This window comes from Gekko japonicus, unplaced genomic scaffold, assembly GCF_001447785.1.
Source record: "Gekko japonicus isolate JY-2015 unplaced genomic scaffold, Gekko_japonicus_V1.1 scaffold916, whole genome shotgun sequence".
Taxonomy (NCBI): Eukaryota; Metazoa; Chordata; class Lepidosauria; order Squamata; family Gekkonidae; genus Gekko; species Gekko japonicus.
The window spans coordinates 547,572-574,184 of record NW_015164697.1 but is presented as its reverse complement, the minus strand read 5'-3'; the positions used below and the strand labels follow the sequence as shown (position 1 = coordinate 574,184).

The following is a 26,613-nucleotide window of genomic DNA, read 5'->3' as shown; positions in this document are numbered from 1 at the left end:
CAAGAAAAGGAAGCAAGGAGTTTCTAGGCGCTTGCAGCTTCTTAAAAAAATGTTTCCCATATTAGTTACCTACAAATTGAAGCCTGTGAAAACATAAACCTAGGTTTCTCTCCTTCACTGGAAGGCTGCAGACTGAAGAATTCCTTTGTCCCTTAAGACACTGGCTCTCTAATAAGAACTGGAGTACTTGTGCCTGCCACTCAACAGTCCCATTCCGTGAGGCTATGAATGCATGTGCCTAACTTTCAGTTCAATGGCACCAGCTTTTACTGCCTGCTCCCCACACCGGGTGTATGCTTTGTGGTGAGTCATCTCATTTCAGTTGTCTGGCTGTTTTTCCCTGTGCTTCACTTTTATCTGAACCCTCACTTAACAGGTGCAAAAAGTGGCATAGGAACAGTTGTACCTTCCACCATTATATAAATATACTATATAAATATTTCAAAATGATATATATATTTGATTCCCCACTTCTCCACTTGCAGCTGCTGGGTGACTTTGGGTCAGTCACAGTTCTCTCAGGGTGGCAAATTTACCTTACCAACAAACCTTCAGAATGTGTTGACAGCAAGTGTCCCTGCCCTAGTTAGCACAAGCAATACCAGTGCATTACATGTGCCATCTTTTAAAAATTCAGATTGGGTTTCTACTCCAGTTCTACAGTTTTCCCCAGATGTGCAAAAATAGCTGCGTTGTCTTAGACATGTTAAGTGGAGAAAAGAACCTCTGCCTTATGGTTTCATCATCTTTCCAATCATAAATGTAAAATTTATGTTGGTTTTCATGAGACTCTGAAATTCTCTCATCAACTCGTATAACAGAATTGGGGGTTTCGTGGGGAGGGGCTAGTTGATGTCCTGTGAAAGAGAAAGCAGCAGAAGGAAAATAAGAATTGCCAGTAAACTTAACCTAAAGTGAAAAAACACAACTCCAGACTGTTTCTTTTATGTAACATCTTCAGCTATATAGAAACAGAACAGGAGGCCAAAGTTCGGCTGGCCAAACAGAGGGAATACTGGATATGGACTGGGGAGGGGGAAGAAAACCAAAGCAAGACTGAGGCGCAGCCCTACAGATCCACTGGCAGGTCTTGGGCAAGCCGCACCCTCCCAGCATGTGTTCTCTATCGTGAAATGCAAAAGTTTATTTATTTACTTGACTCATAAACTGCCCTCCCTTGCATGATGAACAACATTTCTAATAACATTCACAATCCAATTAAAACCATTTAGAACACAAGGGGGGGGGGGGAGGAGCCAGGCTAGATGTCCGCAACCATAGGCCTGGTGGAACATCTCTGTCTTAAAGGCCCTGCTGAACTGTGCTAGGTCCCGCAGCACACAAATGTTGCTGGGCAGAAAGTTCCACCTGGTCAGTGCCAGGGCCGAAAAAGCCCTGGCTCTGGTTGAGGACAGCTGGATATTTCTCAGGTCAGGAATCACCAGTGAGTTCTTCTCTCCTGAGTGTAATGTTCTTTGGGGGCTACACCAGGAGAGGCAATCCCATAGATACATCGGCTCCAGACCGTTTAGGGCCTTAAAGATTAATATCAAAACCTTGAACCTGATCTGGTACTCAACCTGGAGCCAGTGCAACAGGTGAAGCACCAGTTATTTGTGGGCCGTTGGTGGAGTTCCAGTAAGAATGTTGGATCTTATGGTGCATGGATTGGCCCTATTTGGTTTCTTTTTGTTTCCAGATGCTGCTGACATGAGTCTTTTTATTTTGCCCATTTTCACTTCTGGAGTTCCACTGCGGGGTTTTTTTTCTTTTATGGAATTTTAACACCCTTTAAAAATGTTATTTATATGCTGCTGATGCAAAACAATGTTTAAAACTGTGTAACTGAACAGGAAAGAATATGACACAAGGAAACAGAAAACGATAGAACGATAAAGACTTACAGGATTGATGCACAAAGAAAAACTGGAAACGAAACAGGGATTTTTGGATTAACTGGGAAAATCCTTGTGTGCGCATGTATGTGTAACTGCTGTCGTCACCACTCATTTATGGAGACCCCGTAGGGTTTTCAAGGCAAGAGACTAACAGACGAGATTTGCCATTGCCTTCCTCTGTATGGTGACCCTGATGTTCCTTGATGGTCTCCCATCCAAATACTAATCAGGGCCGACCTGGCTTAGTTTCCAATGATTGGGCTATCCTGGGCCACCCAGATTAGGGCAGGATTATCTTTAGCTGAGGAAAAACAGAAAGCTGTTCAAACACCCTTATCAAGTGACAAGATAGTAATAGGTCACTGCTAGAAAATGGCAGCATTCAAGTGATGTCGCACTCAACTCTCCTCCATGGAACCAGTGGAACTTCCTGTATCTAGGGCAGGGGTGTCAAACTCATTTGTTATGAGGGCCGGATCTGACATAAATGAGACCTTGCTGGGCCAGGTCAAGTGTGTGTCATAAAAGGTAATGCCAGGTAGTGGAGATATAAACTTTATAAAGGACACAAACACAGAGGGTTTTTTTAACTTAAAATAAAAGCATACTTAAAACAGTAGCACTCTTGCAATATTTTGTTTATTTAAAAGTGTCTGATAACTGACACCTCTTGCTTTGAATTATTGCATCAAAAGATCTGTGCTGTTGCAATCTTGAGTATGCTGTTCAGGTGTGTATCTGTACGCTGCAAACCTACGATGATGCAGCAGCAGCAGAACTGGAAGCAGAAGGAGAAGACAGCCAGTTCCACTGCGGGCCTGATAGAAGCCCTCCGGGGGCTGATCTGGCCCCTGGGCCGCATGTTTGACACCCCTGATCTAGGGTTTTAAAGCGATCAAAAAGGCAGATCATCTGCGCCATGGCATAAGCACAAACCAGCCTGACAAACACAAGCTTTTTCAGGCAATGCCTTCCCCAGAGCTTGGTCTCAGCACAGGTGAGATGGGGTGCCAGTAGGAGAGATACCAGGAGAACAAGGACAAGTCAGGAAAACAGCAAACAACACACAGATCATGCCACTCTTTGGCCTTCAATTTGAACAAATATGTTTCTCATCACAAGAGGCCCAAAGAAGAATTTGCCCCTGGGAACAGGAGACACTGTGGCTGGGCAGGGGACTCAGACAGGATTATGGAGAGAATGAAAAAGGTCAAGGGTCGGGGTGTGCAAGAGGGGCAACGCACTGCGCTCTGAGTGAGGCCCTGCGCATTTCTTCAAAGCAATTTATTTTCTCAACTGTATCTTAAAACACAGCCCGGGCACACAACAGGAGAAGAGGCCAGGCATATGTCATGGACATGAATCTTCGCTTTGGCAGAGGAAAAGCTAGCTGCTTCTGAGTGTTGGAATTTGGTGGCATCTCAGGTCATGGGAAACAGAGGGAGCCCGAGGCCTGGGGCACATACTAGGAGCTCAGCTATAAGGAATGAAAGCTGAAATACCTGGATGCTCAAGTGCACCCTGATTCCTCCTTTTCCCTGTCTTACAACTGATGCCATTATTGCCTTTCCTGGAAGGTTGTGCTAGGAGGTCTGGGTGCCCGGTAACCCCAAGCAACTTGCTTTAAAAGGGGGGGGGAAAGCAGCAGTTGATTTGGTGCGTATATGAAGGTGTGATAGCAGGACGAATGCCAGCTGGAGAGAAACTAGAACAATTGTTGTGGAGTAGTGGTTAGAGCGTCAGACTAGGAACAATGAGCATTGGGTTCAACTGCTCACTCAACCACAAAGGTCGTGGAGTGAACACTGGCCAGCCTTTCTCCTTCAGCCTTACTTACCTCACAGGGTTGCTGTGAGAATAAAATAGGGGAGGAGAGCATCAAATATGTCAACCCTGAGCCCTTTTCAAGGAGAATCAAGATTTTTTTTTTAAATAAAAGGTAGGTCTCATTACTTTTGACCTAATGCAGTTTTACTACTGCCGGTTTCTACTGCTGCTGTTTAATGGGATTTCATATTGTTATTTGGGTTTTATGTACTCTTAAACTGCTCTGAATCACCCCCATTATGGCACTACAACATCGTACCTTTACTAATTTCAATACTGATAAGGCCCCGACCATGGCCCAGGCTAGTCTGACCTCATCAGCTCTCGGAAGCTAAGCAAGATCAGCCCTGGTTAGTACTTGGATGAGAGACCAACAAGGAAGTCCAGGGTCGCTACGCAGAGGCAGATGAACATCTCTTGCCTTGAAAACCCTACGCAGTCACCAGAAGTCGGCTGCGACTTGATGCCACTTTCCACCACCAATACTGATAAGACATCATTACCAGATGTTATCTGTAACTGCAGACTGTTGTGGATGCAGCCTCAGAGTCTAGCACTGTTGTGGCCGCTGGGAAGTACCAGCTAGTCCCATGCCACACTGCTTCCAGTTTTCAGCACTGCCACTCAGCTGGCCTTAACTCTCTGCAAGGAGAGACAATGTGTTTTTCTTACACATTTTCTAGCTTTTGATGGACACAGGGCTTTGACTCAATAACAGGCAAGAGGGAGGGGGTTAGTGCCAGGAAGGGATGTTTCTTTCTTAGGGTTTACACCCTCTGGGGTGGCAGGGACTGCCAGAAACCAAGCAGTTGTACCCAATAAAGTTTCACACCCTCCTCTGGGTGTGATAGGTTAGAAGGGCTCACCCCATCCACTTCAGATTCCCCATTCAGTTCCTTGTCTTTACTCCATAATCTGCTCTGCAAAGCCTTTCTGGGTGGGTCATCTGCCTGTAGCACAATGTGGACCTTTCCTCCCAAGAGGAATGTCAAACCAATTGGCCTTTTGGCTCCTTCCAGCAGAGACAGCCAGGAAAACATACCAGAGGTACAATTCATGCTGGGTCTTTTAACAAGGGCTCTTAGGAATGGGATTACCCACACAGAGGAGGGCAGTTATCCAGCCTGTTACACAATCATGAAGCCTGTGGAACCCCCTGCTTTTACAGGACTCCCAATCCTGTTCCCTTCCTCAGCATGCTGGCATATTAGTCACCGGAAAGACTAAAATCCAATAGTATGCAGTTACTGGCAATTCCCACAACTTCCTCTCTTTTCTCTCCCACCTGTGGAAATGGCAGGACTGAAATGCAAAGGCTCCCCCCCTCCAAAACACACGCTCACACAAACCTTAAAGCTGCCTTGGCTTCACCTGATATGAGCAGATGAATTGGGAGTGGCTTAGCAGGCTATGTAGGGCTGTCAAGGGGTGGAGGTACATAGGAGTGACGGCTACTTAAGATGCTGTGTAGTGTATGAGAGACAGACACCCGCACTTCTAAACAGCACAGAGTCCTAGTGGATTCTCTACCTTGGAGAGCCTCAGTTCAGAGAGAGAGAGAGAGAGAGAGAGAGAGAGAGAGAGAGAGAGAGAGAGAGAGAAGGCAAGAACAAGAATTTTAGCTTGCAACTGTCCTTACAGAGACTTCCATACCTGGAGAGTTCAAGTCTAAAGCCAGTTCCATCTGGGGCGAATTTAGAAACTTCTCAAGCAGTTGCTGGAAGCAAGGGGGGAAAATAATGCAGAGCACGGTCAGCACTCATCTGGCTTGGTTATGTGTGATAACCATCTCTTTGGCCGTCTATCCAGCGTGGCTGCAGAAGCCTCCCAAGAGGAAGATAGTCAGTGGGAATGCCAAGGCCATGGGTTGCTGTGAAGAGGTGAAGGAGCTGAAGATGCAGGTGGCCAACCTGACTGCCTTGATAGAGGAGCTGAGCAAGAAGCAGGAAGACGAGATGGGGAACGCCATCGTGCAGATGATGGAGCTGGAAGGGACCCTGAAGCAAATGGACCTGCGCCTCAATGACGTGGAAGGGAAGTACTCCGAGATGAACAACCAGCTGGGTATCGTGCAGCTCCAGGCAGCCCAAACCGTCACACAAACATCAGCCGGTAAGGAGGTGATCCCCCCCCCCCACTGCCGCTGAGGCGCTGCTAATAAATGCGGACAGGGAAAACCAGCCATCGGCTTGTGTCTCCCCCGAGGCCAGTTCTGGCATAGTGATTTTCTCGGTGGGTAAGCTTTTGAAATTACAGCTGTGGAAATCATAACACCTGGTATTGGGGGGGGGGAATCCATGTGGATTTTTCTTCCAAAAAAGATCCGTGACCAGCGTACTGAATTCCTGCTCATGGATTTTCTCTGTTAAACCTCCAGGAAAGTAACATTTTCCACAGGTGTCCCTAGGAATTTTTCCAAAAGCATGCCCGCAGGGAGAAACTGTTATTTCAGAAAGGTCTTCAGTTTTTACCACAAATTGTATCCATCAATTGGGGATTATTCCCTAGCAGGAAGGTTGAGTGCCCAGAATGACGGCTCAGGTTGTAACACTATGCACAGTCACTTGGTAGAGAGTTCCACTGAAGTAAGGGGCACTTACATTTGAGCAGACACGGGTAACAAACTGAATCTAGGGAGCAAGAGCAGAGCTTTCAACTGCAGTACTGTGAAATCTGCCTAAAATATCTTATTCTGTCCTCTATCTGAATAGAGAGGCACAATCAAGTTATACATTTCAATCTTCTATTAATCCCCTCCTCAGGCAGGAAATCTACTCATAACCAAAGAGTCATAACTCATAAAAGCAGGAGAGGCATTTTCCAAACAGTCTAAAGGATCTGCAGTCCTAATATTGCACTCAGTGATCTATCAGATTTGTTGCTTTGCTTTTAAAAGGTGGTTTGCTTTAAAGAGTACATGGATTAATCTGCACTAAAAATTGCACATGAACCAAAATAAAATACCTCTAGATTATCAACTTACAGATAAAGATATGCCTAAGTGTTGACTATTTCCAAGAAAGCAGTGGTTATAAACCCAATCCTCATTTTGTGCTTCACCAGAAGCAGACCACATCTTAAGTCTCTGGTAAGTAGAAGCTAGTTCCAAACTTTTTCAGTCTGAAGTGCTGACTCAGAGAGACATTCTGCAACTATTAAAAAACCTTCTATTATCTAGAATAAACCATATATTCAATCGTACAGACTTGTTGCACCTTAAAGACCAACAAATTTTTATCATGGCTTAAAATTTGTGGTGGATTCTCAGTTGGTAGACATATTTGAAGAAAAAACTTATATGTACCAGAGAATGGCCTTTTGACATTGCTGTTTATAAAGTTTCTGCCTCCATAACCTCCATGAGATGGCCTCTAGGCCATCAAGGCTTACACTACAATAAAGGTATGGCCATTTTTAATGGGTCATGGAACTTCTGCTTATTTTTCCTGCACCAGAAGACCACAGTTGTCCCTCAGGACACTGTATGCTGAATAACTCTACAATTTTAGCTACATAAAGGAGGGGGGGGATTACTAACTCTTTATTGGCCCACTGGCTTGTGCCTAATTTGCTACATGACATGGGCCATCCATAAGTAAGGAGTTATACTGTATTAACCAAATGGGGGAGGGGGCCTATGTTACATGCACATGGCTAAGAGAGAGGGGGAGTATGCCAATACAAGTCAGTATGAGAGTGTGAAATTTGTATCATTTGATGTGCGAACGCACATGGGTTAGGGATGCAATACAGTTAACAACATCCCCACCACTCGCCCCTTTAGACCATCCCTGCAAATAAGAGGATGAAAGTTACTAACCCATGAATATGTTACTAAACTGCTTTGCCCACTCACACCTGTGTTAGTTATCTGTGGCCTAAAGGGCAGCAAGAATTTATCCTCTCTCTCTCCCTGGATGCTTCAAAAGAATCCTTTCTTGGTGCAAGCGACTGATCATTTCAGAAGCCTGCCTGGGACCTCAAAAATTGACCTCGCCTGACCTTAAAGTTTCTGAAATATGGTAGCATTCCCCTAAATAATCTATTCCCAAACCAAGGCCACTAAACACAGAATTGTTAAAACTGAAATATATCATCTCAGAGTATGATTTTGCAAAACAATCCAGCACAAGCAGAAGGCAGCTGCAGAAGAACTGTCGGATACAAGGAAGCCACAGTTGGCACCTAATCCCAACAGGTGGAAACCATTCAGCTTGCACACTGCTAAAACTGTCAGGATGGATAAAAACTCTCCTCAGGCACAGCCTCTCCCCCTTGAAGCAGCTGGATGTTCATTTCCTACACAGATAGGAAACAAAGGTTTCCAAAGGCTGACACGCTTGCATGAGCGGGAATGCACTTTATGAACACGGGTGGGCTCTGAAGCAGAAAATAGACCGAGAACAGCCCAAACATGTTGGACTTGCTAAGTTGGCTTGTCTGCCCAACTGCACAACTGAAGCAGGCATGCTGGCTTCAGGCCTGGTCATCCTGTCAAATCAACGTATTTGGGCTTGAAGGATGGCAAATATGCACAGCCTATCTTGCCTTACCCAAGTGTGTGAGTCTTCTGAGGTGGTTTTAAGAGAGGAGGAGGAATTTAAACGGAGCAAATGGAAACTGGGTTTTGTGCATTCGGAAAGTAGAAAGGTTCTGTATGGAGCAGAACCAGTGCTCTATGCAGCACTTGAAATGCTTCACCCTTAGAAGAATGTTGTGATGTTAGGGTATCACTACTCTAGTTTTACAGGTGAGGAGATCCCATAACTAAGGGACAGAAAGTTGTCCAAGGCCAAACTCCACAGTCTGAATATCAGCCTCCAAAATTCATCTTTGATAGACTGGTTGCTGAACTGTTGTCTGCTTTTTGCTAGTCACTTCGGAATGGATTTGGAAGGAGGAGAAGGAATTCAGATCAACATGTCAAAGCCACTCACTGCCTCTTTCTCATTGGGCCCAGGATTAATTTGAGGCCACACACATGTTGTACTGCCCCATCTCTGTGGGATTTCTACAGGTTACTGAAGGCTCAAGGAATTGGAAGCCTCTCTCAGAGTGGATGAGGACACCCTGGGAAGGAGCCTCTGTCGTGCACCCACAATGCAGTTCCCTTCGTCCCTTCAACATCTGTCCCAGCACCAGTCTACTAGTTACCCAGCAGAGGCATTCAAGCTAGCACCTACAAACTTGAGCCTATGCATGGATGACAGAGAGAATGTAAGGATATCTGAATGCAAGTAGGATAGCCTTGATCACAGTGTCAGAAGCAATGCTATCCAAATGGCCCCCCGTGGATCAACCCATGCAAGCAAGGCCAGTGGCCACCCACAAGCACAGTACTGGTGCAAAGCAGAGGGACCTTGAAGTGCTCCAGATGCCCCCCAGTAAACCAGCCAGGTCGAAACTACAAGAGACCATCCCCCTCCCCCTTCCATTTTTAGCCAACATAGCCAGGGGCGGGGGGACTTCCTTCCAAACACCAACTGGCTGCGTACAGACTCATCTTCTGCGCTTTCCTAAGGAAAATGCTACTGGGGTGCAAGGGTCTGCTATCCAATATTCACCGTGCCTTCCCAAACCTGGCAATGCCACCACTCTCCTCTCCTTGGCAGAATGCAGCTCAATTCACTGGGTGTACCCCACTAGAACTATCTGTTCTGTAAGTGCCTTGGGGCACAGAACAGATGGGTAAAAACAGTTGATTTGACTTGTTATTTATTTATTCGATTCATTTGCCACCCACCTTTCTCCCCAAAGGGTACCCAAAGCGGCTTCAGTAATTCTCCTTTCCAACATTTTAGCCTTTCAACAACCCTGTGAGGCCGGTTAGGATGAGCGAGTGTGACTGGCCCAAGGTCACCCAGCAAGCTTTTACAGCACGATTAGCTGATCATTCTCTCTGCCATCCATGCATAGGCTCAAGTTTGTAGGTGCTAGCTTGGATGACTCTGTTGGGTAATTAGTAGCCTGGTGCTGGAACAGATGTTGAATCATCCAGCTCCTGTGGCGAAGGGAACTGTATCGTGGGAGCCTGATAGAGACTCCTTCCCAGGGTGTCCTCATCCACTCTGAGAGAGGCTTCCAATTGCTTGAGCCTCCAGTAACCTGTAGAAATCCCACAGAGATAGGGAAGTACAACATATGTGTGGCCTCAAATTAAACCTGGGCCCAATGATCAGCTCCCAGATATTACTTCGACACTCTTAACTACTACACCACACTGGCTCTCTTGACTTGAAGTTAAAGAAGTAAAATTTTGAAGCCCCAGTGGGAAGAGGCAGAAATGTTTGTAGTATACATACTTCTTATCAAACATAAATCTCCTTTACTGATTTAACAACAAAAATGCATCATTTATACTTTATCATATAAAATTGTACTACTTGGCATATTTTAAAGGCAGAAATGTCTTTAGTTTAAGAATAACTGCAACTATACCTAATACTTGAGAAAGAGTTGCAAACTGGTACACCATATACTCCCATAGCATATGTATCTTAATTTCTGACATGTAAAGAAAGGCCCCACTGGTGGACCTCCTGGTGGCACCTGGTATTTTTGGCCACTGTGTGACGGAGTGTTGGACTGGATGGGCCATTGGCCTGATCCAATATTGGCTTCTCTTATGTTCTTATGAAAAAATAAATGTTGAAGGCAGGAAACAAATTCTGCAGTGACTGAAAAAGTGTGTTTGGACAGAAACACCCCTATGCAACCACAAGAGGCAGAACTACCAGCATATCTGGACATCAAGTTAAACTGTAACATTACAGTAAAATGTGTTAATAATAATAATAGTGTTAGTTTCAGAGGTTAGCTATGTCAGTTTGCAGTGGAAGAGCTTGATTCGAGTCCAGTTGCACCGCAGAGACCAACAAGATTTTGGGGGTATAAGCCTTGACTCTTGAAAGCCTATGCCCTGAAAATCCTGTTGGCCTCTAAGGGGCTACTGGACTCGAATGCAACATTACGGCATATTAACTGCTCCCCAAATCGTTTACATTTAAACAAAACACTTCTTGAAAACGTATATGCCTACAATATACAAAAGAATTGGCATAATCTAATACTGTAGACTTACATAAAATATTTCATGCTACACATTTTCAATAAAACCCTGTGATTCATTGAACTCAGTCCAATGGGGGAAAAAATAGTGCTCCCCAAAAGTGGAAAAGTCCACATAATTTTTCATATGATATATTCTAAGTGTGAAAACGCTTACCTTAAGAAGCACTTCACACCTTCTGAAAAGAAAATATTTCATAGTCTTTTTCAGTGCTCCCCAAGATCACCCAATTTTTCCACCAGAAATATTGAAAGGAAATCCTATTAAAAAATAAATCTGCCCTCCCCCCAAAAAATCTGTACCTAAGGTCAAGGACAGGTTTTCTGGTCCCTTATGCAACTGTAATTTTCTAATCTTTTAATAACTATACAATTATAACCACTGGGATATTTTTGCGGGCTTAATGTAACAGGGTGTTTTGTTTGCTGCTCACTGTGCAGCTGTATCTGAAAGCTATTCATTCATATGTATTGGATGATACCCACTACTTCAGAAGCATTTCTTTTTGTTATCAAATGTAATGGAAAAGACCTCAATAATTAAAACCGTACCAAGGTTCAGGAAATTTAGTTGGTGGGGCAAGGAGACAGAAAAACAGAGTTACTTCCCCCAGTGCTCAGGTATCACTTGCTTCCTTCCCTTCTTTGCATTCACACAGACGCGGTCTATGACTGCTCATCCCTTTATCAGAGGAATTACAGAACCTCCGGTGTTTACAAGCTGCTACCTGACGAGTTCCTGGGAACCCCAGAGCTACAGGTAAGGAACTGTGACACGTTATTTTATTCAATGAAAACAACACTTCTCCCCTGCATCCTTAGCGAAAAACCTCTAGAGGTGGCTTGTAAAACTTAAAGTGTTCTGAGCTTTCCCTAACCTCGCTGAGCAACTGGAACTGCTCCTGTTCCCATGTCTCCAGGTGTACTGCGACATGGAAACAGATGGGGGTGGCTGGACTGTCATCCAGAGGCGCAAAGTTGGTCTGATCTCCTTCAACAGAGACTGGAAACAGTACAAGCAAGGGTTTGGCAGCATCCAGGGAGACTTCTGGCTGGGAAACGAACACATCCATCGGCTTTCTAGGCGCCCAACCATGCTGCGTGTGGAGCTAGAGGCAAGTGAATGGTTTCAAACACAAGGCCGGCCAATGGTAACATGAGGCAAATATAAAGTTCTGCCATTAGAGTGGAGCAGTCCAAGGGCAACTTCCAAAAACAGCTCAAGGTAGTCCAATGGGTACAAGTAGTTCTTAGGACTGATGAGGTTGCGAATTCAGTGATTCCTTTTAACATGGCCATTCATGCAAACTCAAAAAAGGCCAAGGCACACAGGAGGCATTTTTGGTGACTACCACACCACTAAGAAATTCCCTTCCTTTCGAGATCTGCCAGACAGGAGGCAAAATTAGATCCTTCCTGCAGGCAGCTATCTCAGTGTTATATAATTGGCTGTGTTTCATTTTTAACCGTTGCCTCTTGTGAAGAAGACTGCCCACCCTGAGCATTCAGGAGGTGCACAAGTTGGAATGAATACCTGCCTCTTGCATAGATGATACAAGAATAAACATTGGAAGAAAGGATGTAATCGTTTGCAAGGGAACAGGCAAATGTATTCCAGGCAAACATTTTCCTAGATAAATGGGTAATGAAAGGTGTTTCTCTCTTCGCTGCTTTCCCACTTCCCACCTGACAGGACTGGAATGGCAACATCCGCTATGCTCAATACAACCACTTCACTCTGAGCAACGAGTTGAACAGCTACCGCCTGTTCCTGGCCAACTACAGTGGCAACATTCCACACGACTCCATGAGATACCACAACAACACAGCCTTCAGCACCAAGGACAAGGATAATGACAAATGTGTGGACCATTGCGCACTGTTACGCAAAGGTAAAGCTCCATGCATGCTCCTATTTCCTACACTGGGTGCCCGGTATAGGAACTCACTCCAGACTTGCAGGGGTGACTCACCTTGGCTGAAACAAGCCATACACAATGGGCAGCTGCAGCAGCCAGGCCAGGATGTCCCCAAAACATGCAGGGCAAGGCTCCAGACTCTAGTTTGACAGCCAGGTAGGGCCAGTCATATCAACAAGGCCAGCCTGGGTAAAGGCAGCAACTTTGGAGGCAACTGAGACAGGGCTTCAGGACAGTTCTGGCTGGGTGACGAGGTAGAGGGGAGGAGCAAGCCAGGAGAGGGGATTAGAAGGGTGGCCTAGTTTAAGGAGGATCTGCAGCAACCGCCTCCCCTCTCCAATCTGAGGCCCTGCCGGGAAGATCACATTGGAGCAAGGGCAATGTGGCCTTGACTGGAGGAGCGTCACACTGGGGTTCGTCCAAGGAGAGCTGCAGGCAACACTGCCATTTCCAAATTCTACATTATAAAACCTAATTTCTTCCATGTTGTCTCCCACCACCACACCCCGCTTCCCCAGAGGTCAGTTGGGGTCATCCTATTTATACCATCAAATGTAAATATATATATATACGTCCAAGCTCTGTTTTAGCAATATATTGATCTCACTTTTGAATTTATTTCTTTGTAGTTCTGGGGCAAATGATGGTAATTTTTATTTATTTATATTCCAATTTATATCCCGCCCTACCCCACCGAGATTGACATAGATAGGGGTAAACACTGCTTTGGGCTGTACTGCTGGACAATTGAATCTATTTCTGCAAAGGAGCTTCTGGGTATATTTTATGTCGCCTTTTCAGTTCAGGCAAAGTTAACAGAATGGCCCAAGCTTGGCCAGCGCTCTATATGAACTGAATGTGCATCCCAGAACTCTTTGCAACACACTGCTGTTCCATGGCAAGCATTCCTCTGTGCCCAAGTTGCCATAGAAAGATTATTTTTTGAAGGTAGAAATGTAGAAAGTCACTGTCTTAGAAGTCTGCCGAGGATTACAGATAACATGATTTTGTTTTTACTTCTTGAAAGGTGGTTATTGGTACAACTGCTGCACAGACTCAAATCTGAATGGGATTTACTACCGTAACGGTGAACACAACAAGAGCACAGATGGTATCACCTGGTATGGTTGGCATGGAAAAACCTATTCCCTGAAAAGGGTCGAGATGAAGATTCGGCCAGCAGACTTCAAAGCCCAGGGGGACAACAACAAAGTTGAGTAAGGCAGCAGAAACACTACCCCTTCACGGGGGGGGGGGGCCTATGGGGGGGGGCGGGGGAAAAGAAAGGAAACATTTTAAGTAGCAAAGCACAACCACTCATCTAAAAATGCAAGGGCTATAGACATGGGTGTTGACTCATGTATTACTAATGATGCAGAACCCCAAATGCAACCCAAAGCTTTTGTACCTCTCTTATGACAAGGTTCTCCAACAGGAAGCCAAAAACATACACCAGGATTGGGAGCCTCTTGCAACACTGCCCAATCAAGGACAAGATTACGGTCCTATTCAGGATTACCACAGAGCTGCCTTGGCATTTTTTTCTAATTGGTCTCAGGTGGGGGCAGGGGGTAGTTTTTATTTATGTCCAAACTGCAATTTTCAAAGTGTGTTTTAGATCAGCTCAGACACAGATATTGTCAAACTAAGGAAGGGTTTTTAAATTCCAAAATGGGAAAGAAAGGGCTGAGTTAGGGTAACAACAAGGAAGTCTTCAGGACATTTTATGACCTACAGATTCAAAAGGGGAGTGGGTGCAGATGGAGCTTAGACTGAGACAGCTGCCAATTAAAATGGAAGCTGCCACCAGGACTTCCGAAAGCACAGCGAGGCGGTGATGAAACCAGAAGTGGCCAGCAAGCAGATTCCAGATTTTGAAAGTGACACGTCATGTTTGTTATTGGGTTTTGTTGCTTTTTAAACAAAAGGCAGGGTAACATTCCAAATTATGCAGCATTTGATGTATGTTAAAAGGAGTATGGAATAATAGTACGTGCAGAACAGATGCACTGTTTGCATAAGCGCACGCTGCAAGCGCAGGTTCTCAAGCTACCACAGCACATACTGGGACTATCAGTTTTCAAAACACTTCCAAGAAGGACTCTTCTCTTGCATCCCAATCCCCTGCTTAACTGTATCGCCAGAGTAGATTCAGAGTTCATATGTCTGGGGTTTTATTCACTTTTTTATTACAAGAGGGATTTTGCTTAATTTAAAGTCATTGCCCTGTCATCGGGAGATGACAGTTCTCTGGGAAGCGTCGTGTATATGTTGACTAGCCAAAACTTGGAAATTGCACCGGAAAGACTTAGAGAGCACAGATTACGTTATTATGCAAGACTCTTGTGTGGGAGATAATTCCAGGTGGAATTGCATGTACTGTACATTGAATGAGTGCTCTGCACAAAACTGCTATGTCTGCATAATGGATATTTTTTTCAAATTCTATAATAAACTTCCTTGTTTTTAAATCGTGTTTTGAATGCTTTAAACTTTAGGAATGATTCATTTAGGGATTCTCAAACAGAAATAACAAATGCCCCTCCAGGATAAGAGACAAACTATGGTCTGGTATGCATTGCATAATATAAATATGGTGAAAAATGTTCCAGTATATTAAACAAAAGAGCAATCAGTACAAGAAAGAGCAAGACGATAATGGACAGGATCCAGAGGAATTTGGGCATATTTAAATCCTAATGCACACAAAGTGAAGACCTCAAGTCTGCTGTCCTAAGCACCACGACTAAAGAATGAGTGTCACTAATCTCATCGGGGCTTCTTCTCAATGAGCACACATAGCTTCAGGCTATAAATGTGTAGAATTGTGGTGCAGGTCCCAGTTACTTCAAAGATGAACAAACATGCTTAACTTCCTCTAATTTTCTGCAGGGTGGCTCCAGATACTCATGGGTAGCCCCACATGGAGGACATTGAAAGAAACAGCCCTCCTCACTATGCCTCCAGCAGTTGGTACTCAAGAGTTATACTAATTCTGAATACGGAGGTTCCATGCAGTATCGTGGCTAGTGGCTTTTCAGGGAAGAGCAACCCTGTCTTTACCCTCCAAACTGCAATCTGGCCCTGGCAACAGGCTGGCCTTCCCACAACCAGCCAAGCTTGGATGACCCACTGCAAGGTGCATAAGCTTTCTGGCTGTTGCAATCTCAGGTGACATGAGGACTGTTTGATCCTGCAAGCTGCCTCATAAGCAGCTTTAATACAAATCTTTACTATGACAAGAAGGGTAGACTGTGCAGCAGTCCCCCAGACTAGCTGCTGAAAAATAGGACAGTCCCCAAAATGTTCCAAGAGTAGCTCTCTTTAACATGCACACTGACACACAACCCCCAGTTGACTGAACCTGGGAGGACAAGAAATAGAAAGCGATTTAAATTAGTGATTGATTAACATTAGAGCTTTGTCAAAAGCAGGTGGGTAGGCAGCAGGCAGTCACTGCTTAGCCCAAGCAGACTCATTTGTTCCCAGGGAGAGGGATTTCCACAAGAAATCCACAGTTTGAATGAACTTACATGGCTGGCTGGGAGCAAAACAGACTTATGAGATGTGACAAAATTTACTGCTCCAGAACTGAAGAAGCAGAACAAAGTTAACACATATGTCAGGAGGAAAAACAAACCAACAAATAGAAAGCAGGAAAGCTAAGCCACAGTTCCATTATCTGATTACAGCTGAGCTAGCAGAGATATTTGAATTCAAATCCATTTCAGTTTTATCCACCGACAACAGCTCAACCAAGCTAATCTGGCATATCAGGAAGTCTGTTTCAGTGTTTACCAAGACAGTAAGATTAGTCTCCCGATATGCAAGACAAGCTTTCCTTTCTTTCTCTTTTTGCAGTGTAATAAACAATTATTTGACTGGGGGGGGGGGGGGAGCAACAACTCCACCACAGGAACAAACCAAGCCAGCAGAAGAAAAATCAGCCTACAGCCAAACACAAAGAAAGAAACGAACAGCCTTTAAACCAAACTTTTCCCACTGTTTAGATACCAATAGTCTTTTTATTTTAAAACAACAACAACACACAAGATCTTTTCAACAGCTGATTCTGTTAAAGATAGCAGGACAGGTAAAGATTGCTGCCTGGGTGTTAGACAACCATCAGTCAGAGCTGGCAGTACTGAAATATAGGGACCAGTGATCCATCTTTGGATAAGGGAGTTTCCCACAAATGTCCCTGCAGCAGGAGAATGGGCAAACACCCAAGTACCATTCATGGCCCTTTCAGAAAGCTCTGCTGTTACTACAGTGCTTTCAAAAGGTCAGCTGCCCTTGTTTGTTCATTGATTTCAGACAACTTTGGTGCGACTGCTCTCAGACTGACAATTTGCCATCGGCTGGGAATGACTATGGTCCAGATGAACATGGGGAAAACCGCATCTGAGAGAAGTTTCTCACCAATCTGATTCTGACCCAAGAATGAAATGCTGCAAAGAAATCACCTTTTTCCTGGCAGAGCATAAAGCTCCAGTACTGCCACCGTGGAAACTCAAATGGGCAGTATCATCTGGACGTCAACTTACGCCAGCCCAAAAAGAACAGGGAGGGGCTTCCCAAGAACTATTCGCCCACACGAGCCAAATACACCCTGCCTTCCATAGCTGTAGCCAGGTATGTCAGATGGACGTCTAACAACCTCGGAATGTTTATCCTACAGCGTAGAAGCAGCACAGTGAAAATGGTATGTAGCTTAAGTGCACTACCAGAACAGCAACATGTCAGATGTAATAAAGACTAAATAAAACACATCAATTACTGCTTCAAAATAGGGGTCACTCTCCAGTCCCTACAGCCAGGAAAGCAGAAGTTGTGGCTGCATTAAACAGCACATGTAATCATCTGAAACATTTATTGGCTTTGCCCCTGGCACAGGCATTGATAGGGACATGGCAAGCAGGCAAGCAATTTTGTGTGTGTGTGTGTGTGTGGCTTGTTTGCAAGGGGGGGCACGGGGAGAGGAAATTGGTGGTTGGCATAGGCCTCCGATCAGCCCCAGATGATCCAGGCCTCTGCTTCTCAGAAGGATTCTGAGATAACCTGACAGACTTATGAATAAGGGAAGAGCTACCTCTAATACATAGGTAAAGGTTTCCCTTGCTTGAAATCCAGTCGAATCCAACTCTAGGGGTGTGCTGCTCATCTCTGTTTCCAAGCCAAAGAGCCAGTGCTGTCTGAAGACGTTTCCATGGTCATGTGGCCGGCATGACTAGATGCTGAGGCGCACGGAACCTGTTACCTTCCCACCAAAGTGGTACCTATTTATCTACTTGCAATTTCTTGCTTTCAAACTGCTAGGTTGGCAGGAGCTGGGACCAGAGACGGGAGCTCACTCCATTATGCAGCACTCGGGTCTCGAACTGCTGAACTACCGACCTTCCAGTCTGCATTTCAGTGTCAACCACTGAGCCATATAAATCAGTCGAGACAGGAGTTTCCCCTTTTGAATTCACAAAGTGAGGTATATTGTGGAGCTCTTCCAGTAATGTAGGACAGCAAACAAACCAACATCAACACCCTAACCCCTACCCTTCACTCTGAACTCTCCCCCTACCCAGTACATAAGATACTCCTCTCTTCCTTGCACCCACTTCTGCACACTGTATTACTGAGAAATACATTTATTAAATTTATTTATGAAATTGGATTTACTAGGCTGCCCTTCCCTATATGACACATTTACTTCTACAAAGTTGACACTGGGGCAAAATGAAAACTATTCTATGACAAAACAAGTAGTGGGGGGGGAACAAGGTGGGAGACGGGGGCCAATACAATGGAAGAAGGGTCCGGTCATGTGCCGAGCAGTTTTCATACTGCACACCAGTAGCAGAGAATGGCCGAATTGCTTCCAGCAGAAGCAGGCCTGGGCCCAGGCGGGAGCAAAGGAAGTCTGCAAAACTGCTGGCAGAGAGCTGTACCATTTCTACTGCGATTGGCCTGAGGCATCTGAATACCAGATGAAGGTATTTTAAGACACAAGGAGGGTCAATTCCCAGAGTTTTTATGAGCTTATATTGTGCCGAAGCACTTTTGTTATTACTGCCAAGCCAATTGATTCAGAAATCTCTAATAATCCCCAAGCCACTATGATGCCAGGAGTCCAAGTACTTCATAAACTGCACAGCTATTTAAGGTATCTATGTGCTCAAAAAAAGGCATTAGCAAAGGTCTGCAAATGTCCCTTACGTAAAGTCTCTTGAAAGTCACTTATTACTTTGGCCTGGGATGAGACGCAAAACACGCAAAGGGGAGACCTTCCTTGTGCCAAGATTTGTCTTTGGCCCTTATTGGAAGAGGGAAAAGGGATGATTCGAGGGGTACACACACACACACACACGTACACACACACTGCCCTCAATTTTAGGAAACAATCCAGAGACTAAAATGGATTCTTTACATCTCGCTTTATAGCTAGTGCAGTGCGACGTGGCACAAGGATAGCTGTAACCTCATTTCTACCAGCACAAGTTCAAGAAGGAAGCAAGGTGTTGCTACGCAAGAAGACCAAAGCTATTTCGTAAACTTCTTTCAGGTCAACAGCCAAAAGTCATTTCTTAAAAGTTGTCTCGCCAATATCCATTCACAGTATGGACACACATCAGTAACATGCCAAATACAGGCGCACCTTTGGAACAGTCAGACAAGAGTCTGCTCCAGTGCTCACAAGCTGAACAGTGCATGTCTTGTTGGCTTTCCCACAGTGAGCACAGACGTGTCCCGGAGGTAAAAAGTTACCTGCCTCTCTCCCCTCCGACACTTCCCCAGCAAAGCTCTGAGGCACACACAAGCAAGACCGCCTAGGATCTGCCTAGTGGTTCACCATTGCTCTCCAATTTTCAGGCATGGCAACTGGGCAAGAGAGAACCTGTACAACTGGCCCTACCTGATGAGAGACTCCAGGATAGCAGGCGTCGGACCCTTCTGGAACTCCAGCTCTTTGTAGTGCAGGGCTTTAGCATAGGCCCGGCATTTGGCGGCTCGCTCCCCCAGCAGGACAATGCCATTGTCATCCCCCAATGGCAGTGGACCCTGCAATACAGAACACAGGACGGTCAAGAGACCACCAGAGTCCAAAGCCAAGGACAGCAGCTGCACTGGGTTGGTAAACAGTTTGTAGCAGAGGCAGGGCTAAGCAGGCCTGCACCATAAGGCCCAAAGTAGTCCTTTTGGCAGCAAAGTGCTGGCAAAATATAAAGGGTTGAACTGACACCCCCCTCCCATATTGGAAAGGTGAGCCGGGAGATCATCAGATTCAGATTCAGCCCGGAGTTCCTGTTGCTTCCTAGGCATTCTAGCCTGGTTCACGCACAGAGGAAGTCAGTAAGTCTGGTATGCCCAAAAGGCAACAGTGGATGCAAGTGTAACATCCAAGTCTGGGCTTGCAAACAGCCACATGGCTGGTCACCAGTGGTGAGTAATAATTGCATCTAGGAGAGCAGGTGGGGGAAACATCACAAACATCAGTTCATATGTTGTTTAGGCCACAAGTGATTCAAGACAAGCCCCAGGAGTAGTACTTTTTTGTGGGGTAATGACGTCTGTGAACTTAGATTCAAGGCTGGGCTAAGCCTTTTCTCCACCTCCACATAGACCCCAAAAAGGCGTCTCCTCCAATGGCTTTTACCTTGTCACTGTGTTCCATGAACTCTGCCAAATTCAGGAGGGTCTGTGTGACCTCTGCGATGTCCTGAGAGGTCAGCGCCAACTCGATGCTACGGATCAGCTCATCTTGTTGGTCTTCATTCAGTTCGGACCAGCACGAAACAAAGGCAGCGTTGAAAAGATCTCTGTGGGCAGATGGGGTGGGGATGGGAGAGGAGCAAAGTAGTGGTAAGCAAGCAAATGCCAATAAGCCCATCTTCTCCCTATGCTGCAACAAAGCCAATGGGGTACAGGGTCTGAGGAATGAGATCTAGGAGTGTTTGGGGGCCAGTTATATTTATCTAAAATATTTATAAACTCAGCTTTCTTCCAGCACAGCTGGAATCCAATCGTGGCAGCAGCCTAACAGGTAATTACAATTAAAAAAATATTCTAACGCAATCAACAGCCAGCAGGACCCTAATCATACAGTAACCGTGTTAATTCCCAAAGACCTACTCAGCCCATGCCCATTTCTTTCCTGAACAACACCCTCTCCTAACGGCCTCCTCTGGGGAGTCATTCTGGAAAAGAGGAGCAGAAACCAAAAAAGTTCACACAAGAACTCATAAATGAGCCTCCACATTATCGGAAGCCTCTGGGTGACTGCCACAGCTCTCAACAGCTACTACAGCCACCAGGGCTGCTGCATGTTCACATGACCTTGGAGGGATGCCTACCTTCTTGCCCTTCAGATAGCACCAACTTCCTCATTCTTCTCTCTTGTTGTGAGAAGTACACTTGCATGGCAGGGAGTGTGGGCTAGTGGACAAGAGAGCTGGAAGGGGAGCTCCTGGTCAGTGGCAATAGCAGCTAAATCTTCTGAACCTCGTGGAGGCTCAGTTATTGGCTCCTGCATGAACCAGAAGCTTATCGCATTGCTCCAAGTGATTCAGCTATACCCGCATCTTATTCCAATTAATCTACTTCCCAAACCTGAGCCCTTTAAGAAAAGCCATAGAGTAATGACAAACTTGCTTTCCATAAGTTTAGGTTTATATATGTCAAAAAGCCCTTTCACTGGAAAGGATACATGACTTGGGGATAAAATGTATTACATAAAGCAGGGTTTCAGAGCAGAAAAGTAGCACTTGCTGCTTCAAGAGTCTCTCTGCAACTGATATCACGCTCTGGAACTCAGTGTATTTCTTGGAACATTAGGAGCTCCACAAGGCTCAAAGGATCTTGTGGGGGTTCTGGAAATCGAAAACCAAACCCACAAGACAAGGTGGGATTACAGCCCCAACAGATGCAGCTTCTTAGAAGCAGCTGCAGACAACACAATGTAGAATGGTCATGAGGTTATCTGGGGATGCAAGCAGGAATTATAACAAATGGTTAGCAAAAGAGAGACATAAATGTGACATGGAGAGGGAAAAGCTGCTCTTGCTGCGGATGCATCTAGAGAGACCAGCTTGCCTTGTGACCCTGCTGGACTTGAAAAGGTAACTAATGAGAAAAATATATGGGAAGGGGAGACAGCTCAAATGGGTAGAGCACACACTTTGCATATGGAAGCCCCTAGGGTTCTGAAAAAAAGCCAGCAGAGCTGGAAAAGACCCTCGCCTGAGCAGACAGCCACTGGCAGATGGAGCCGTCCGCAGAGGCCTAAGCAGACTGACAGTCCCACAGTGAATGAGGCAGTTCCCCTTCTTTAAAGGTCCCCTTTATTGTCCCAGCTGCAGCCAAACAGACAAAAATATATTTTGTCCCGGCCAAGCCTCTACAAGCTAGGGCAAAAGGACCATTTTTGGAGTGGAGAGCAAACATTTCAAAGTCTTTTATAAGGCAATTTGCCCGGCAGCATATAAGGTGATTGCTTGTTCAATGGAAATAGCAAGACCTCTTGCCAAGAAAAGAAAAAACTACCCATAGGAAAAATGACAAGGAAGGATCTGGAGGTAGGTGATAGGAAAGACCTCTGCTCGAGACCCTGGAGAGCTACTGCCGGTCTGAGCAGACAATACTGATGGACCAAGCCAGCTTCATATGTTTATGTGACCATCAGTCCAATTCAGCTAAGCCTTTCCTCACTTTGTACTGAGATCCACACTGTAGAGGGAGACAACCCCAGGCACTACTTTCTGCCCTCACATTCAGGTCAAGGAACTGGTGCTCTTCCACGTGGAACTGGGATGACTGCTCTGCATTAGGACTTTGAATATGACACCCACAACACAATCCCCACTTCTGCCCCGTGAAGGCCAAACTCTTAACTTGTCTCTATGGCTAAGAGATCCTCATGTGGACTTTAATTCCAAGAAAAGCTGGAACTCCGTGATCCCATCCTTGGTTCACAAAGCCACAAGGTGGATTAGAGGTCAAGGCACAGGCTTCGAAATGCTTTTCAAACACACATCCATCAAATCTTGTTTGCCACACGCAGTATTAGTTGCATAAGAGCTCTCATGTTCCTTCTGTACAAAACAACCATTTGGATTTAAACAAGGAATCTAAACCCCTATTGACACAGGCAGTGAGGAATGGAAGAAGAGAGGAAAAGCCCATCAATTCTAGAGAAGATCTAAAATGTACCAGTGGCGGAAATGAGGGCTATCTTTTCAGCACCCGTAGTGTTTGTAACATGCCCCAATCTCTGCCACAAAATCCTGCAATGTTCACTACAATAAATAAAGGAAGTAAATCCAGTCCTGCACCAGAACCACTGAGCTTGTGCCTCAGCTAGATTCAGGTACAGATGCAACCTGCAGTATCCTCTGCACACTGACTAAAGAATTACTCATTCCCATCTGTGGCTAAATGGGAGGTGGCAAGCTAGAGCAGTGACTCATACAGAGAGCCACCAGGCAGCCTCTAATGAGGATGGGTGTTTTTGGCTCATGGAAGATTTCAATTACTTCCAGCAGCATGCCAGCAATTCTCTCATGGCATCCTGCAGGTCTTAATGACAGCTTTTGGACTAAGCAAACCCGGAGGGGGTGTATGTGGATACACGAAGGTGCCCTTGCACTCATCACAGTAAACACATGGTGGTTTGTTTACTCCACCCAGACTAGCTCTTTATTTGAGTCACAAGACCTGTACAGAACTAAGTTTTACTATATTTTCTCCAGCCTCACTTTTCACATACTGGGAATAGGCAACAGGCATATTAAAAGTGTGAGGTTTCTCTCCTTTCGATTCTAAGGAGCACAACTCAAGGAGCTGCCAGTCGGCAAAAAGCTGGCCACAGAATCGGATTCCCAAACACTTTTTATTTGCCTCTAGAGGGTAGTTAACGGAGTCGGTGAATGTCTTCTATTTCCCCCTCCTTACGGTCCTTGGCGCAGGCGGGCACTGGGAGGAGAGGCAGGAAATGCCATTACCTGGCCATAGGGTTGTATGCCTGGGCTAGAGCCCAGCAAGAGCGCAGGGACGGCGACGAGGAATCCTTCAGCAGCTCCAGGCTCAGCCGCCGCAGCCACTCCAGCCAGTCATCTTTGGAAACTCTCCTCGCCGCTCCCCAGGCCTGAAACACAAAGGACACTTTCATTGACCATGAAGAAGGAGCAGGGTACAGGCTGGCTCAGCGCACGCACTCCCTTCTCTCACTGTTTATTTTTCCCCAGTGTTACAATTCCATTAAATGCAAACCCAGATGGATTTTTGCATCTCCATTCACCGGTATCTTAAGCTAAACAGGAAGTTTCTAAAAAGTGTTACTCTAATCTGTAAGCGGGGTTTCAAAGAGAGGAAAAAAGGCATCCTAGCAACAGTACAGCAACTTATTTGAAATATACCAATATTAAATGTGCACGCTTAACTGGATATGGAAACTGAACACTGTGATTTTTTTCCTCCACAGTGGAAGACAACCCAGTGCCTCGGAAGTCACTAGAATGTGTCTGACCCCATTCAGGTTACTGGTTAGAAGAAGAAGGAGAGATTTGATTTATACCCCGCCCTTCACTTGGAGACTCAGAGCGGCTTACAAACTCCTTTCCCTTCCCCTCCCCACAACAGACACCCTGTGAAGTAGGTAGGGCTGAGAGAGCTCTGACAGAAACTGCTCTTTTTCAGGAACAGCTCTTGTCAGAACTGTGGCTTGCCCAAGGTCATCCAGCAGGTGCAAGTGGAGGAGTGGGGAATCAAACCCGGTTCTCCCAGATTAGAGTCCACACACTTACCACTACACCAAACTGGTGTTAGGGTGTTATTTTGGTCAACTTGAGCAAGTTCTGGATTTTCCTTCCCCATTCAGCTTGCCATCTTTTTTTAGGGGTCCACCCCCCCATACACACAGAGAAGAGAGCATTCAAACCCACCATCCCCCAGCCTGCAGGTCTGAAGTGATAGCAGAGAGTTACACCACAAAGCGTCTGTTCCCAAAATGTCAGATAGCTGAGGCATACTTCCGACCCTACCCTCAAATTAAAAATCTGAGGCAGGCTTTATTCTTGCATCTGAAAAGGATTACTTAAGAGCATGTAAGCGCTAAGGACTCCTTACCTACAGTGGCCTCCACCACTGTATGAGTCACTGTTCTGGGTACGTCCCCTTGACTGTTTGAAGCAGCACATCAGAACAGGGACTCATGAGACACAACATGCAGTCTCCTCCGAAGGAATGGAAGTCTTACAACTATTGAGCAAGTGAATGATCCAATCGCAATTGATGCAATCCCTCACAGAGGTAGATTTGGAGAAGGCAAAGCCAGATAAATGGTTTGTGCAGAGAGACAGCAGTCACCATGTGGCCGGGAACTTTAGGCTCGCAAGAGTCTTTATTTAGCTAACTTTTTCTAGCACTGCAAAGGTATTAAATGCACACACAGAAAAACAGATGGGAGACATTTATTAATGCTGAAATATCACAGAGGTGCTCCAAACTACTACACAGCATTCCTAAAAAGCACCCATTCCAAGTTCCAGTCTGGTGAGACTCCTGCCCCTTTCACAGTTCAGAGGAAAAGGAAGTCTCACATACAGGGAACTTTATTTAGTTCTTGCCAAGGGCTACACTTTGATCACGCTCATTAGATGCAATTGTATTAATGCCCAATCAGGAACAAATGGCGTGGAAAACGTTACATGTAATGTAAACTCCTGGACAGCTAGACATGTTCCTGGCTAGTGGCCTTACAGCCTGGGAGTCCTGTTGTATAGGAAAAGGCAAAGGATGTTTTGATTTCAGCCTGTTTTCATCAAACCGGGAGACACCTGGCATACTGTTGTGACAACCTTTGGTGCGACTGCTTAGAAACTGATGCAAAAAAGAAGTTTCTTGATAGACATACAGCACAGATTGTGCATTTTGTACTACGCCACCTTTCGTTTTGCTTGTTATGATTCTTTTCTGTTGAATAAACTGATGCGAGCTGGTTTTGCAGGGCCTGAACGGGTTCCTTTCTGTTCCTGATGCTGCAGCACCCCTCCCCCACCTACCTTCTGCAAGTTGATAGTGCTGACGTGCAATTTCTTCATCGGACCCGTTTCCACCGGGCCGCTGGCTAACGCCTCTCCTTGGTTGCTCCTCTGCATTCGGTGCTGGTAGATGAGGGGATCTTCTTCCTCATCAGCAAGAGTGTAGCCCTAGTTCAGAGTGGGGAGAGTATTAACCAAGGCCAATATCTGGCTCTGCAGGTTTTGCACAGTTCGGACCTTGCACCGCCCGCTCCTTTTCGTTCACACATCCTTTGGGTCTATGCAAGGGTGACTGAAGCAGTCTGCCAAGGTGCAGGGGTTGTAGTTTGGGTGTTTGTCCAACTCCTAAATTTATATTTTAAATTTCATCTGTCTCAGGCATGGCCCTGTTGCACATCGTTGCACTTTCCAGCAGTGTGCTTTATGGCACCATTACAGCAGTTTTGCTGCACTGAGATTGAACAAAAAAACCCCAACCCTTGACTTTTCAGGCACTAGCCAGTACCATCTCAAAGGGTATGAGGTGGATGCTGAGAAGAACATAACATCAACAGATACAGCCAGCAGTGTGAAGTGAAGAAGAGAGCAGTGACTCACGAAAGCTCATAACCAGCCACATATTTTGTTAGTCTTTAAGGTGCTACTGGACTCTTGCTCTTTTCTACAGATACTGCCAGAGAGAGAAAAGGCAGCTGCCAGGTATCCTCCACTGTGCCTGAATCCAACTCCAGCTGGCAGTGCCTCCTCCCAATTACGAAGGGCAATTCTGAAGGCCAGCTGCAGCAGGCAGGCACCCTTCCCCCATGCCTGGACCCAGGCCTCCTTGAGAATGGCTTTGCCGAGCACCTTTTATTGTATTACATCTGCATTTTA

At 45.6% G+C, this 26,613-nt stretch overlaps 2 protein-coding genes across 2 annotated transcripts in view; one reads left to right on the top strand and one right to left on the bottom strand.

Moving 5' to 3' along the window:
* MTOR (mechanistic target of rapamycin (serine/threonine kinase)) overlaps positions 1 to 26,613 on the bottom strand; it is a 106,115-nt gene that overhangs the window by 49,260 nt on the left and 30,242 nt on the right. The window contains exons 24-27 of the mRNA XM_015409471.1: positions 25,762 to 25,908; positions 23,704 to 23,846; positions 20,361 to 20,523; positions 19,620 to 19,765 (exon numbers count right to left, since the gene is read on the bottom strand). Coding sequence (XP_015264957.1) covers positions 19,620 to 19,765; positions 20,361 to 20,523; positions 23,704 to 23,846; positions 25,762 to 25,908 — 599 coding nt within the window. The remainder of the gene's footprint in view (positions 1 to 19,619; positions 19,766 to 20,360; positions 20,524 to 23,703; positions 23,847 to 25,761; positions 25,909 to 26,613) is intronic.
* Positions 5,019 to 13,957, top strand: ANGPTL7 (angiopoietin like 7). Its single transcript, XM_015409470.1, has 5 exons — positions 5,019 to 5,837; positions 11,453 to 11,553; positions 11,714 to 11,908; positions 12,487 to 12,685; positions 13,740 to 13,957. The coding sequence occupies exons 1-5, from the start codon at positions 5,465 to 5,467 to the stop codon at positions 13,931 to 13,933; spliced, it is 1,062 nt and encodes a 353-aa protein (XP_015264956.1). The 5' UTR covers positions 5,019 to 5,464; the 3' UTR covers positions 13,934 to 13,957.

Bases quoted from the DNA above. Each gene is read 5' to 3' on its own strand.
- ANGPTL7 (XM_015409470.1), top strand. From the start codon at position 5,465: ATGCAGAGCACGGTCAGCACTCATCTGGCTTGGTTATGTGTGATAACC. The intron at 11,554-11,713 runs GTAAGGAACTGT...CCATGTCTCCAG, and splicing joins TGGGAACCCCAGAGCTACAG to GTGTACTGCGACATGGAAAC. The intron at 11,909-12,486 runs GCAAGTGAATGG...CCCACCTGACAG, and splicing joins TGCTGCGTGTGGAGCTAGAG to GACTGGAATGGCAACATCCG.